The sequence below is a fragment of the Portunus trituberculatus genome, chromosome 37, assembly GCF_017591435.1.
Source record: "Portunus trituberculatus isolate SZX2019 chromosome 37, ASM1759143v1, whole genome shotgun sequence".
Classification (NCBI taxonomy): Eukaryota; Metazoa; Arthropoda; class Malacostraca; order Decapoda; family Portunidae; genus Portunus; species Portunus trituberculatus.
In genome coordinates this window covers 23,604,193-23,619,271 of record NC_059291.1, presented here as the reverse complement: position 1 = coordinate 23,619,271, position 15,079 = coordinate 23,604,193, and the positions used below count along the sequence as shown (strand labels likewise).

At 40.2% G+C, this 15,079-nt stretch overlaps 1 protein-coding gene across 1 annotated transcript; it reads right to left on the bottom strand.

The window, feature by feature from the left end:
* Positions 1-3,082: 3,082 nt before the first annotated feature.
* LOC123514162 (leucine-rich repeat-containing protein 59-like) lies at positions 3,083-12,459 on the bottom strand. The gene is made up of 6 exons (XM_045271811.1): positions 12,453-12,459; positions 10,839-11,065; positions 9,353-9,538; positions 7,538-7,751; positions 5,611-5,826; positions 3,083-4,003 (listed from the first exon to the last, which is right to left on the bottom strand). Exons 1-6 carry the CDS (start codon positions 12,457-12,459, stop codon positions 3,333-3,335), a joined length of 1,521 nt encoding a protein of 506 aa, XP_045127746.1. The 3' UTR covers positions 3,083-3,332.
* Positions 12,460-15,079: the final 2,620 nt, after the last annotated feature.

Below are 15,079 nucleotides of genomic sequence, written 5' to 3'. Positions count from 1 at the left end.
GACTATAGTAAATTCTTTGACTTATTAACTTCTGAAGTGGAACACATTCTTTCCCTCTACCCTTTGCTGAGATTTCCATTCTTGGAGATTTCAATGTTCACCACCAGCTTTGGCTTTCCTCTCCTTCACTGACCATCCTGGTGAACTAGCCTTCAACTTTGCTATCCTCCATGACCTAGAGCAACTGGTGCAACACCCTACTCGTATTCCTGACCGTCTTGGAGACACGCCCAACATTCTTGATCTCTTCCTTACCTCTAACCCTTCTGCTTATGCTGTCACCCTTTCATCTCCGTTGGGCTCCTCCGATCACAATCTCATTTCTGTATCTTGTCCTATTTTTCCAATCCCTCAGGATCCCCAAAGCGAAGGTGCCTCTGGCGTTTTGCCTCTGCCAGTTGGGGGACCTGAGGAGGTATTATGCTGATTTTCCTGGAATGATTACTGCTTCCGTGTCAGAGACCCATCTCTTTGTGCTGAACGCATAACAGAGGTGATAGTGTCTGGCATGGAGGCGTACATTCCTCATTCTTTTCTCAACCTAAACCTTCTAAACCTTGGTTTAACTCAGCCTGTTCTCGTGCTATACATGATAGAGAGGTTGCCCACAAAAGGTACTTGAGCCTTCCATCTCCTGAATCTCATGCACTTTATATCTCTGCCGGAATCATGCCAAGTCTGTTCTTCAACTTGCCAAACACTCTTTCATAAATAGAAAATGTCAAAATCTTTCAAACTCAAACTCTCCTCGTGACTTCTGGCATCTAGCCAAAAACATCTCAAATAACTTCACTTCTTCATCTTTCCCTTCTTTATTTCATCCTGATGGTACCACTGCCATCTTTTCTATCTCTAAAGCTGAACTCTTCTCTCAAACTTTTGCTAACAACTCCACCTTGAATGATTCTGGGCTTGTCCCTCCTTCTCCTCCTCCCTCTGTCTTCAATCAAAATTCTACGTAATGATGTTTTCCATGCCATTTGCTGGCCTAAACCCTCAGAAGGCTTATGGACCTGATAGGGTCCCTCCTATTGCTTCTGTGCTTGCACCTTGCCTGGCCCAACTCTCAATGTTGTCTGTCAACTTCTACCTTTCCTTCTTGCTGGAATTCTGCCTACATTCATCCTATTTCTAAAAATGGTGACCATTCTTTTTATTTTTTATTACGTTAAGGCCTATAGTGCCTGTAGGCTCACTTGAAGAGTTTGTAGGAAGAGCTGTTCAGCTTCTGCCCATTAGTGGCGCAGGCAATTTTATTTTTAGTGGTACCCATATTAAGGACCCATATCACCACCCAAGCTCATCTTGAGTGTAACCATCTAGAACCTGGGTATCATGGTGACATGTAAGTAACTTTAAACCACTTGACAAATGGCAAAGTGTTTAAGGCTGTACGTAGTGGGATTCGAACCTACGTGTGGACATCTGCCTGATCCCACGCTCACCACCTTATCCACTGAACCACTGCCTCCCTCTAATCCCTCTAACTACCATCCTATAGCTTTAATCTCTTGCTTGTCTAAAATTTTTGAATCTATCCTGAATAGGAAGATTCTCAAACATCTGTCACTTTAAAATCTATCTGATCACCAGTATGGCTTCCATCAGGGTCGCTCTACTGGTGATCTGGCTTTCCTTACTGAATCTTGGTCATGCTCTTCTAGAGATTTCAGTGAAACTTTTGCTGTTGCGTTAGACATATGAAAAACTTTTGATAGAGTCTGGCATAAAGCTTTGATTTCCAAACTGCCCTTCTACAGTTTCTATCCTTCTCTCTGCAACTTTATCTCAAGTTTCCTTTCTGACTATTCTATTGCTGCTGTGGTAGACGGCCACTGTTCTTCTCCTAAATCTATTAATGGTGGTGTTCCTCAGGGTTCTGTCCTGTCAACCACTCTCTTTTTATTGTTCATTACATTAATGATCTTAACCAAACTTCTTGCCCTATCCAGTCCTACGCTGATGATACCACCCTACATCTTTGAACGTCCTTTCAGAGATGTCCAACCCTTCAGGAAGTCAACAGATTACACAGGGATGCCACAGAATGCCCGACTTCTTATCTTTCTAAGATTTCTGATTGGGGAAGAGAAAATCCAGTAGTTTTCAATGCCTCAAAAACTCAACTCCTACATCTATCAACTCAACACAACCTTCCAGACAACTATCCCCTCTTCTTCGATGACACTCAACTGTCTCCCTCTTCCACATTGAATGTCCTCAGTCTGTCCTTTACTCATAATCTTAACTGGAAACTTCACATCTCATCTTTTGCTAAAACAGCTTCTAAGTTAGGGGTTCTGTGGCATCTCTGCTAGTTTTTCTCGCCCCTCCAACTGCTTGCTCTGTACAAGGGCCTTATCTGCCCATGTATGGAGTACTCTTCGCATGTTTGAGGGGGTATTTTATTAGATAGGGCGGAATCAGAAGCTTTTTGTCTTATCAGCTCACCTCCTCCGACTGACTGTCTTCAGCCTCTTTCCTACCGCCGAAATGTTGCATCTCTTTCTATCTTTTATTGCTATTTTCATGCTAACTGTTCCGCTGATCTTGCTAACTGCATGCCTCCCATCCTTCTGCGGCCTTGCTGCACAAGGCTTTCTTCTTCCTCTCATCCCTTTTCTGTCCAAGTCTCTAATGCAAGAGTTAACCAGTACTCCCAATCATTCATACCTTTCACTGGTAAACTCTGGAACTCCCTGCCTGCTTATGTATTTTTGTCTTCCTATGACTTGACTTCTTATAAGAATGAGGTGTCAAGACATTTGCTAACCCTTCTTATCTTTTAGAGAACGAGCATCGTGGGCCCCTTTTTTTTTAACATTGTGTTGCCCTTCTCTCCTACATTAAAAAAAGAAAAGAAAACAAAACAAAACAGTTTCACTGGTTTGGTTCAGTAATGGGGCATAATCCCTTTGAATGCTAATGATGATGATGATGCAACTAAAGTGTATTCTAAAAAGCAACGGTGAGTACAATCTTTCAACCTTGTTTTGTTTTCACGACAATTCTTGAACAATTTTCATGATTTCTTAGTAACATCTTGCATATGTGGTGGTGAAGATAAAAGAGAACTAAAGAAAACAATTATCACTTTTATTAACTCATGAATGAACATGATTTCTTTATTCTTCATACTGCTTGACATATACTGCTTGTATATGAGAACAGTGAGTCAGTAGAACCATAGAATTTTCACATAAATAAAATATTATTGCATTAATACTTTGAAGCATTCAAGCTTCAAATACTGCGTTTTTTTTTTTTTTTTTACATTTATGGAATTCAGACATCCATATACAAAGCAAACATGAAGACCATAACAATGTACACTATTTAACCAGTCCCTCGATAGACTGTTTGACAGCAGCAGCATGGCCCTTGACAGACTCAAGGACACCTGGGCATTGCTCTTGTACATAATTCACAGTTATCAACAGTTGTTCCCACACAAAGCCCCACAGTGTCCCAAGGCGCTCCACAATAACCTCATAATAAGGTTGAATGGTTGCCACTAAGGACATGAGGGCCTTGTTCCTGCTCAGCTCCTCACAAATAACTAGATATTGCTCATAAAAGAACAACATTGTTTCCTTAACGGCCTGCATAATTGAGTTCCAGTCAATATTGTCAACAATCCAATTGTAACACAAAATTGTGTTTTCTCTTAACCACGCCCATGCTGCTAGCATCATCTCTACTGCAGGCTCTACGTACACATTCAAGTCTGTCGTGTGTTCCTGGAGTTCCACCCAAAGGTAAGTTGCTGTCTCTGTTATGGTTGCACTAACAATCTGTGCTGTTTGTTGTAAGTTTTTTAGCTGTAGAGCTTCAAGAGTGAGATTTGCCAGAAGATTTGCATTGTTAGTGATGCGGGGCAAGGCAGCAGACACACCATTGTGTGAGAGGTCACCATCAGTGTAGATATAGAGGCATGTTCCTCCTGCTCCAAGCAGACACAAAAACAGCAGGAGATTTATCCATCCGAGCAGTGACCACCTGCCTGTAAAACAACTCCATTACTCTCCATGAAAAAAAGATAAATAATAAAAATAAATAAAAAAAAATAAAATAAAAATGAGAAAAAAAAAATAAATAAAATAAATAAAAAAAAATAAAAAATAAAAACTTATGTTGAAAATTTATATCTGTTGCCAATTCCTAAAAATCCTGGAAAAGACTAATACACAGCCCAGTGCATCAAGGGCAAATTTTAGGGGTACTGAATGTAAGTGAATGCATTAATTCTCCTATCAAAATACCTAAATTAATGTTATACTTTAAAATTTATCTTCCACCTTCATTACTCTACAAGCTAAAAAAAATGTCTTCCATAGCTCCATCAGAACTACCAATCTAGTAATCTAATTACTGCACTTGTGTGCAATATAAAAAAAAAAAAAAAAAAAAAAAATGAAAAGTATTTATGTAAATGCTCATTGCTGTGGTCACAAACTTTTCTTTGTCTCGGGTACCACATTCCTTGTTTCAAATAGGAGATGGACACCTAAAATCCCTGTTGTATATACCCTTCCAATGCACACTCTATCCACATATCCCTTGTACAAACGTAATCTCTATTGTGTAATTCAAGAAAATTCTATTTGAGGCATCAACAGTTCATACTTTGAACTTTTCTTAAGTATTGCATGCTGGAAACCCTCAGTGTGGTGGACTGACTAGGTCCAATGGAAGTGTTCACATTAATGGTGTTTGCATCACACCAAAATTACAGCAAAATTCTGGGGCTGGCTCATAAATATTTACAAGTTCATATTTTTTCCTTTTCTATATAGTATGGTCACTATTCAGAGAAGAGCAAGAGATGGTGAGCAAATGAGTGGAAGTTGAAAGACTCCTAAACTAATGACTTTACCTTAGGGACAGTAAAGTGTTTCAGTTTCAACCAACCAGCCAATGACCACCTGTTCCTTTTGACATAACCACAGCACATTTGTTTTCCTCAGTGGTAAGGGGACAGTCAGGCTACACACTGCAGGAACTTGGAAGGATAATCCCAATAAAACATGATATAGAAGAAAACTGGGACAAAACAAGACAACATTCCCTGGACTTATCTTCACCTAACATTCTCACATCCTATTCTTTAATAACACTGTTTGTATCAACATTAAACACTCAAAGGGACATCCTTACTGCAGCCTTATTCCATCAGAAAATTATTATTTAATTCTATTTCTAACAAAAATAAAATTCTATAACCTAACAACTATTTTTTATCTGTTCCATCACATCCTCCACATTTTATCCCAAATACACAATCTCACCCTTCATTTCTATACCTTCTGTTCATCTATATGACTTCTGAAAACTCATTTCACCTTTTCTCCAGACAATCACCATTATATCGCTTCTGTCTGACATTTACTAATATTTCATACAAATTCTGTAAATGAAAGAGCAAGAAACATCCACAGATTTACTAAATATCAGCTCTCTGTTTTCTACTATATACTTAACTCTTCCTTAGGTTTTTCATTTATCTACATCGAAATGAGCATACTGATAGTGCCAATAGAAACTGCAAGACAACTCAAGCTTGATCTAGTGTATCCTTAGTTTTTGATAAGTTCACAGAAGAGGTCTTACCTTTGGTGACAGCTTTCTTCTGCTTGAGTTGAGGCTTGGCTGGTTTGGGCACAACACTGTACTGTTTCTCTGTGTTTGCCATACCATTTGTTTTTGCCTTCTGAGACTCTAGTTGAGCACGCACCTCTGCCTTCCTCTTCTCTTTTGCAGCTTTCTTTTCAGCTTTCTTCTTAGCTTCTCTCAACTCTTCAGCTCGAGCACGAGCCTCTGCCTTTTCTGTGGGTGGAATACAGCAATTTTAATCATCCTGCTTTGAAGGACATATTGCACAAGTATATTAAAAGTAAATAAATACATGTTTGAACATTTCACAGTGATTATTTCTCTCTATATATGTTTAGTTAAAGAAACAAGGGTGGATGAGAAGTATCAGAAAATACAAAAAAGTTCAGTTTCACATTATTTTGCTTGAGGTGTATGTAATACACATCATGTAGGTTACACAGTGGTCAGTGTTCTTAACAAACAAAAGAGAGCATCACATGATTATTTTGTAGTGGTGCAAATTTTTGATCAATCACAAGTAAGAAATGTACAATGAGTAATTTAATCAAACTTAACTTGTCTACATATGTATATACACTTTCTGCATGTGTCCAATGGTGAATCTTACGATCTTTATGTCTTTGTGTGTGGTCGCTATCTACAGACTGCTGATCAAAGCTGTTTATGGCAGTTAAGTGTCTGCACACATCAATACTTACTGATTAGCTGTCTGGGTATTGGTGTAAAATAATATGATAGCCATCTATCAGGTACAGATTACATTGTTGCAGTCAGGTAACATTTCCAATTCGATACTGGTCTATATCTATCTATCCATCAATCCATCAACACACACACACACACACAGATGGAATTTAATATAGACAAGACCCATGTTATGAAAATGGGAAGAAGTAGATACAGACCAAACAGGGATTACAGGCTGGGTGATGAGAAAATTAAAGAGACCAATGAGAAGAAAGACTTAGGAGTAACTGTGCAAAACACCTTGTCACCGGAGAAACACATTAACAAGATTTTTTTGAAAACATACAACATGCTTCAAAATATTGGCCTTGCATTCCACTACCTAGATGATGGAATAATGAAGATATTATGTACCTTAATAAGACCCCAGTTAGAATATGCAGCATGTGTCTGGTCACCGCATATGAAGAAAAATGTGAAGAAGGTGGAAAGGGTACAGAGGCTGGCAACAAGGATGGTACCAGGACTCAGGAGTTAGACTATGAGGAAAGACTGAGGAAGCTGGGACTGACCACATTAGAAGAGAGAAGAACAAGAGGAGACATGATAACTATGTATAAAGTGGTGAACAAGATTGACATACTGGACAGAGAGTTGATAAAGGTGACCACAAGTAATCATCTCCGAGGACATGGAAAAAGCTAATAAAGGACATCTGTCTAAATGACGTGAGAAAATACAGTTTCCGCATCGTAGCATTGATAAGTGGAATAAACTGAGCAGTGATGTCGTTGACGCGGTGTGTGTCAATCAGATGAAAGAGAGATATGACAAGAATGGACAAGGAGACAGGTCACAGAGAGCTTAGCTCGGGCCCTGTAATACACAAATAGGTAAACACACACACACACACACACACATTTGCCTCGCCGGCACGGCGAGGCAAATGGGCAAGCTTCTTAATGTGTGGCCCCTGTTCACCTAGCAGTAAATAGGTACGGAATGTAACTCGAGGGGTTGTGGCCTCGCTTTCCCGGTGTGTGGAGTGTGTTGTGGTCTCAGTCCTACCCGAAGATCGGTCTATGAGCTCTGAGCTCGCTCCGTAATAAGGAAGACTGGCTGGATGACCAGCAGACGACCGAGGTGAATTACACACACACACACACACACACACACACACACACACACACACACACACACTGATAGAAAGTAAAATGTCACTCCACAAGCTAACCTTTTTCTTTCTGTAATTTTTCTTGTCTTTCTGTTTCCATTTGAGTCTGCAGTTTTTTCAGATGAGCGATGACGTTCCTGGCAGCTGCTTCACACTCCTTCTGGTTGAGGCAATCACCGGCTACCTTCCTGAGGGTGGGGTTGAGTGGGTTGCCTTTTAGGTCAAGCCACTTCAAGCTGGGCAATTGGCAGAAGGACAAGGGCAGGTCTGTCAGCTGTGAAAGATAATAGCTTCATACAATATTTGTCATGACATACAGTAATGTAATGACAACACTAATATATCACTGGTTTCCTGATGTGTGGCTGAGGTGTAGTGTGGGGCTGTATAGTGATGGTATCAAAATATGGTAGCTTGTGGGGTGTAGTATGTGTGTGAGGTCTTATGCAGCTGTATTGTGGTGGTGTAAAGTTGTATTCCAGCTGCAGTGTGTGTTCAGTTGATGTATGCTTGTGTGGAGTGTTACTGTATGTTGACGTGGTTGTGCTCTTATTTTCAAATTTGCCCCCAAACAGTATGTCTAAAAATCAGTGGAAATCAGTGTGTGTGTGTGTAGAATGTTACCAAAACACTGAACTACTAACAGTAAGTTGTTGTTGTCTGATGAGAGGTATTTATAACACAAATTCAGGAATCACATATGTAGGTTTACTATAATCTTTCACTATAATTTTTAATTGTAAAAAAAAAAAAAAAAAAAAAATAATAGTAATAATAATAAAAAAAATAAATAAATAAACAGCTAAATAAATAAATAGCTAAATAAATAAAAAACAAAGAAAATAAATAAATAAATAAAATAAAGCTAATAATCATAGTAAAGATGTACTACATATTTCATACGACATAAAGGATTGCTAAAACTTTTATGGGACTTCTTGAATAAACTAATCATTAACCCGTATGAGGTCAGCATTGATTTACCTCCCCAATACTCATCCAGGTCACCAAAAATTCCATTTTCTTTTTTGACTCCATATAACTCAAAATGGGCAAAGAAAAGTAAAAATAAGAGCTAAAGTTCAAAATTGCCATATTTAAATGTCCACTGGAGCTTTAAATTTAGCTCGCTCAGTGATGCTGCCGGATGTACGACTTCTGAGTAAGGCTTTTTCTTTATCGTTTTATCGATATTTTTCTCCAATAAGACATGTGTATAATGGTTACATATTCATAAATTCATCCATGTTTTATGAAATGAAAAATACAAAAAATAATTGCAAATACTGTAAATATAATATAAAAAATAATTTACTAAACTGGAGCAGTTTACCACAAAATATTGTTTATTATTTTTTCATTATCTAAGCTTTTTAGTATTGCAGCAGGGTGTGATATTCTTCACAACATGGCTCAATGCATAGAGCTACATCACACTCATGACAGTAATACTAAATGTCGCTCCGTTCTTCTAGTCGCATCAAGGCGGGGTGGCAGGAAGGGGTGACTAACCCATGTCAGAATGGCGGGAAACTGTGCTGATATATGCTAGACACTTCAAAGAACATAAATACTGAAGCTGGAGGGAATTTCAAATGCGTAGAAAACAAGAAAGGAGCAAACCACATACATGTACGTGGTTGACCTCTTACGGGTTAAAAGCCAGTGTGCTAAGTTTGCCATTAATCTTGCCTTACAGGTACAAAATATAATGGTTTTTAGGAGACAATATCCACAATCAATAAAGTAAAAATGTCACAAAACAAAATATTAATGTATGAGCACCTGAATAAAGCACCACTGTGAACAAATAGATAAAAAGACAAAATAACAGAAAATCAAATCAATAATATTCCCATATCTGTATAAACTCACCTGATTGTTGTACAAGTCTAGATGCTTCAACTTCTTTAACTTGAAGAAATTAGAGGGAATTTCTTTAATCTTGTTGGATCCCAAGTCAAGGTGGACTATATTTCCCAAGTTCTGGGCAAAGGAGGACGGCAGTGAGGTGAGTTGATTGCTGGAGAGATCAATCTTTGTTGCCCGTGGTAATGCTGCCTGTGGGAGAATAACTGCATTAGTGTGGGCAGTTCATGTTAGTGGGGGTGTTTTTCTATTTTTTTTTTCTATAAATGTATCATAACCTTGTAGACTTGATGAAGAAAAAGATGGTTTGAAAGAAATCATCCTCAAATTTAGTCAACGAAGTTTATTTCCAATATTATTCCCATAGTAAGGAAAACATTATCTATTCTGTTGGCAGCTACTATTCAGTAAGTATATTGCAGCAGGGAATGAAACTGTTACAAAAAGAAATTAAAATGTCAGTAGTAATACATATCCACCTACAATAACTATTACTGGAGCAAGTATCCTAAAGATATACAACCCTCATTTCATCTAGTCTGGTCAAAGCAGGTGAGGTAAGATGCTAAAATACTTCAGAATACAGGAATAGTCCCAAACCCAGGAATTCAAAGAAGTACTTGCAATAAACCAACCAGGCAGAGTGAGCTGTGGCTACAACACAACTCCAAACTAAGATCAATACAAAACGGAAGCCTCAAAAGAACACAACCAAAATTCTTAAACAACTTCCCTGGACATTCAAGAAGCTGGTGATTATGGAAATGGCCCTAGTGTGGAAAGATCAGCAATGAAATGAATAGACTTAATAAATCTAAAACTAACCTAACCTAGCTCTTAAATAAAAATGGTAGTGTTATTTCAGTATTATCAAAGACCAAACTTTATACTGCATCAACACATTCAAGAGGAAACTAGATATCTTCCTACACACCAGACAACATTCCACCACTTCCCAACCACCACCACATCTCAATCACACTACTCTTAAAGGAATCTTGTGGATATAACAGCGGCATTAAGTGTGATGTATAATATTGAAATGTCGGCATTTTCATTCGTGGGCTACGGTAAATTAGATAGGCTCAGATTTGCTCAGTTAATTTATTTCCCTACTGATTCCTTACCTGGTGGGGTTCCTGACCCTGGCACTGAGGTGCAGGAAGCCACAGTGTTGATGCGCCAACCCCAGTGATACAAGAAACAACAAAGATAATGCACCCTAAACTTAATGGGCTGGTCAATGCCTCATCTGCTGCTAAATGTAAAATACTGAAGTGAAAGTAACAAACGCCAGTCTTGCAGTCTTTCCCTTCATTGTGTACATCGCGACTTCCCAAAAAATCATAATACTTTGCATTGTCTGGGTATCACTGAGCGAAGGTGGCTTCCATAAACCCTAGTGCGACTGAGGTCAATCGGGAGAAACTGAAGGTAACAAGGTGAACCCAAACCCACTCCCAAAGACAGCAGGCTTCTCCAGGCCACTCACTATTTCCTTGACCGGCACCTCCGCGATGCTCATCATACTCAGGTCAAGCTCATCGCCCTCCAGCTTGTCTCTGAGCGAGTTCTTAGCCATGGCGAGGGAGTGAGGCGCGGGAGTGAGACAGGCACGCCGGGGATACACCACAACAGCTGATCGCCGCCGCCGACCCGTCAAACTACACCACTCAGTGTTGCCACGCTCTACTAGCAGCCGCACCTCACCCCGTGTCTCTATACCAAGTCGTTATCAATATTATTTCTCATATCTATTTAATTGTTTCAGTATATTTATAGTTTTTGATATACCTAATATCTTATACTTCGTTAATAAATTGTCGCATATCTTCTCCTCAAGTGAGATGATAAGTTGCAACGCTTTTTCAAATTCTTTTTCCTCAAGGTTACATACTTTATATTGACTATCAACATCATTTTTTGTTATACATATCATAGAAATAAACATGTCTTCCAATTCTTACCTCGTTCTTAGACACTATTTTCTTAAAAATAGATATAGATGAGTGGCTCTCCAATCTGTTATGGCATCACTGATCGGGTGCCTCGCGCAGCCCCGCCGGACATCCACGTGTGCCAACTGGCCTTTATATTTACATTACTTATTATCCATCAATGGGCTTCCTTTAAGTGTACTTTATTCTTAATATATCATCCATAATTTAGGGTTAAATAATTGAAAAGTAATTTTAATTTCATGACACATTACAAATATGGGATGAAGATAATAAAAAAAAAAGAGGGTCTAGTTGCGCAAAGTTTACTAACAAACTTTGATGCCTGTAAATACTGCCAAACTCTGCAACTGTAGAGTAGCTTCATTACTATATTACAAACTACTAGAACAAGAATTGCTATACTCTTCAGAAAGAGCTTCATTTATAACGGTAAATAGTATAACTGGGTTACATTCACAATTATGTGAGCTTAGAGAAACCTTTTTCTGTTTATATTTATACAAGGTTTACCGTGGGGCAGAAATTGCCCAAGACTTATATAAATTTTTCTTATAAGCTAAAAGAAATAATATCTGTAGCTTTTTTATGGATAGACTTATAGTACTTCAAATCAAACGTCTGTAGGCTATAATGTAGGTAACAAGCAGGCCCTGTCAACGTACTGCAGATAGGGAGTTTCGATGTCTGTCGTCTCATACTTTAAATCCATTAAGCGATCTTGATGAAAGCACACCACTTAGTTGCAGCGTCTGTAGGCAACAAGCATGAATTGATATTTGGTAAAGGTCACAACGTAGCTTTATTACGTCGGTGCTCAGCCTCTCACCGTTCCTATACTTAGTATCCTATATTGCGTATAGGAATGGGAAGCGTAGTGATCGGAGGACAGGAGATGATGCAAGGACTGTTCAAGGAAGTTTGGTGTGTGTGTGGGGGCAAGTGGCTGCGGTATATTGTAGGGTTAATGTGATATCACAGTGTGTGATGAGGAGCAGTGGTAACCAGCGAGGTTACAAGCACTCCCCGATCCGCACTGTTACGTTGAACGACTAAACTCTGTAACAAAACTTGTAATGCCAGTGTGATGCTAAGCACAAGAAACCATGACTTGTCAAGCGTGCCTTTGTTGTGTGTACCTCACTCACCAATCATGGCCAATATCCACCTAATATTAGGTGGACATTGATCATGGCACCGGTACCAGACAGGCAATGCGTTTGATCGCCACGAGCGCACCTCGAGGCTGATAGGGGCAAGCAATCGCGGCGCATTCTTGACGTGGGCCCAAGTCCGTTAGTTGACCAGATAACACTGCAGTATTCTTTCATACAACCTGAGACACTCACCTTAGTATATGGTTAGTAACACAGATTCACAGCGAGGTCTGTATGTGTACAGTGCAGATAAAGACTATCCAGAGACTGGCAGAGAGAGGTGTGTGGCGCCGGTCGCGGCTGGCATGTGCAAGTGCGCGGCGCTGGTGCCAAAGCTTCTTCTACGGCACGCAGGAGGCATGGGATATTTTTGTAACAATGACTGATATTTTTGTAACAATATTCCCAGGAAAATGACTCAGGTACACCGTGTAAAGTACTTGAATAATGTACAAGCTAAAGCATTGATAATAATTACATAATCCATGGTATAAACACCATCAACTCTAAGGTAAAGGTAAAAGCTGTGCGTGGCTTCAGCGCTCATCTCCATCTCACTGGTCTTCGATCTTCTGGTGGACAATATCATTTATCCCGCGGCACAAGGCAACTATCCCATCAATAATGACGTATTCCTCTCTATTATTATCTTATTCTGAAAGGAATATACATGTTATAGTCATAAAAAATCATAGTGAGTCGATGAAACAATACTATCTTTATATTCATTCACAGATTGGCTACATGTATACATGCGTTTATTTATTGTGAAATGCTAATCCTACAATTAATTAAGTTTTACAAAATTACTGGTAAAGTGCTAAAAGTGTGGGGAAGAGGAGGAGGAGGAGGAAGCAGGGGTGAGAGTGACGTGGCTGGGCCTCGACACCAGCAGCAGCACCATTCCCTGAGCCAAGATTAGGGTTAGGTTTCAGGGCCAGGCAGAATATTAAGGCACTTTTGGCAACACAAAGAAGCAAGAATTTGCAGCATTTTTTTTTTTTTACTGATGACCTTTGCTTCAAAGTTAAAAGAAAAACACAGTTGAGTCAAGCGGGGTAGCTAACAGGATGTCATGCATGGGCGTGGATGTCAGACAGTCTTGGCTCAGTAGTACAGTTATCTTAGGAAGAATCACATCCTGCATCCCCCCTACGTACTACTGCCTATCTTTGTAGACTCTCGTTACGGATACAAAAGAAAAAAAAAAATTGTTTAAAAAATTTATTCTTAAAATACAAACAGTACTCATTGAAATGTATAGTACTAATTATTTACATCAGCTTGGCCCGGCGTGAGCGGCGCTCCGGGAAGCGGCAGTTGGGTCGCGTTAGTTGTCAGGGACAGTAGGACAGTTACTGAACGGGAAAACTATATGTAGCGCCACAAAACATGTTATAACACTATTTAATTGCCTACGCGTCATCACTACGTGTAGCACTGTACTGAAATGAAAGCACAGACTGCCGTGTGCGAGCACCGTGATCATGATGAATAAGTCAGTGTGTCACTGACACCTGCTGACGGGAAGCCTGACGAGGCCTAGCTATCTGTCTACCTGCCACTCCTGGGTGTGCCCTTCTCCGCTTCGCTTGGCCGTACCTCTCGCGCTCACTGCAGAGATTTAAAGGAAACCTTACTAGTCGTGCACCGGTGTGGTTATTGTTGCAGCACCAGCGCCCATCCCAACAGGTAGGAGCCTGGCCACAGTAGCAGGGGAGCCTTGTGGCTCCATGGACACCCTAAGGTAAGGAAGGAAGGCCGGAAACGTCACCTTGGTGATGAAAAGATCTTCAGATTCACGTCTTTCTGGACCACTGTCACGCCCCAGGCTGTGTCACAACCTGCAGGACTGGTGGTGTTGCTGCGCAGGGAATCCGTGTCTCGTAGAGGAGACTGTGTGTGTGTGTGTGTGTGTGTGTGTGTGTGTGTGTGTGCACATGTGTGTTTGTGTGTGTGTGTATTTAAGAAAGTTTAGAATAAAGGTTGACCATGAATGAACAGTCATTGACGGAGAATGGCTTCCCGGCGGGACGGTCGTGACTGACTCAAGTGGTAGCGGCAGCCTGATACACGTAAGCCGAGGGTCACCAAAAGGGCTTGACTGATGGGGCTCTGGAGTGTGAGCCACGAGCGTAGCAGGTAGCGGCGGCCAGGAGCTAGTGAGAAGGACAATGCCGGGGTGTCGTGTGTGTTCATGTCGTGCTCCAACTTTTAGAAAGAGCGTCTACCACAATGGCTGTGAAATTGCTTCAAGATCATTGAAGGAGCAGCAGGTGTATTGTCACAACAAGGAAAAAACCTGACCATAGTGCGGTGCATGACTTGAAGAGGTCGAGAAGCGCTGGATGTCTTGAAGCGGTCGCGGTCAGGTGAAGAAAGTATTAAGGAACAGGAAAGTGTTTCTTGATTCAATGCAGAATAAAGACAAATACTTATCACAACAAACATGTGTATAGTCAAATTTTGCCTGTAGGATGACGGGAAGGCACGACAACATGCTTGAGGTGAGTCGCCGCTCCACCTCGATATATCTCCTGCCCTCCTGATTGTCTTGACTAGAAATGGAGAGACAAGTGCCTGCTGCATTCCGTGGTACATAAGTTCACGAGAATGAA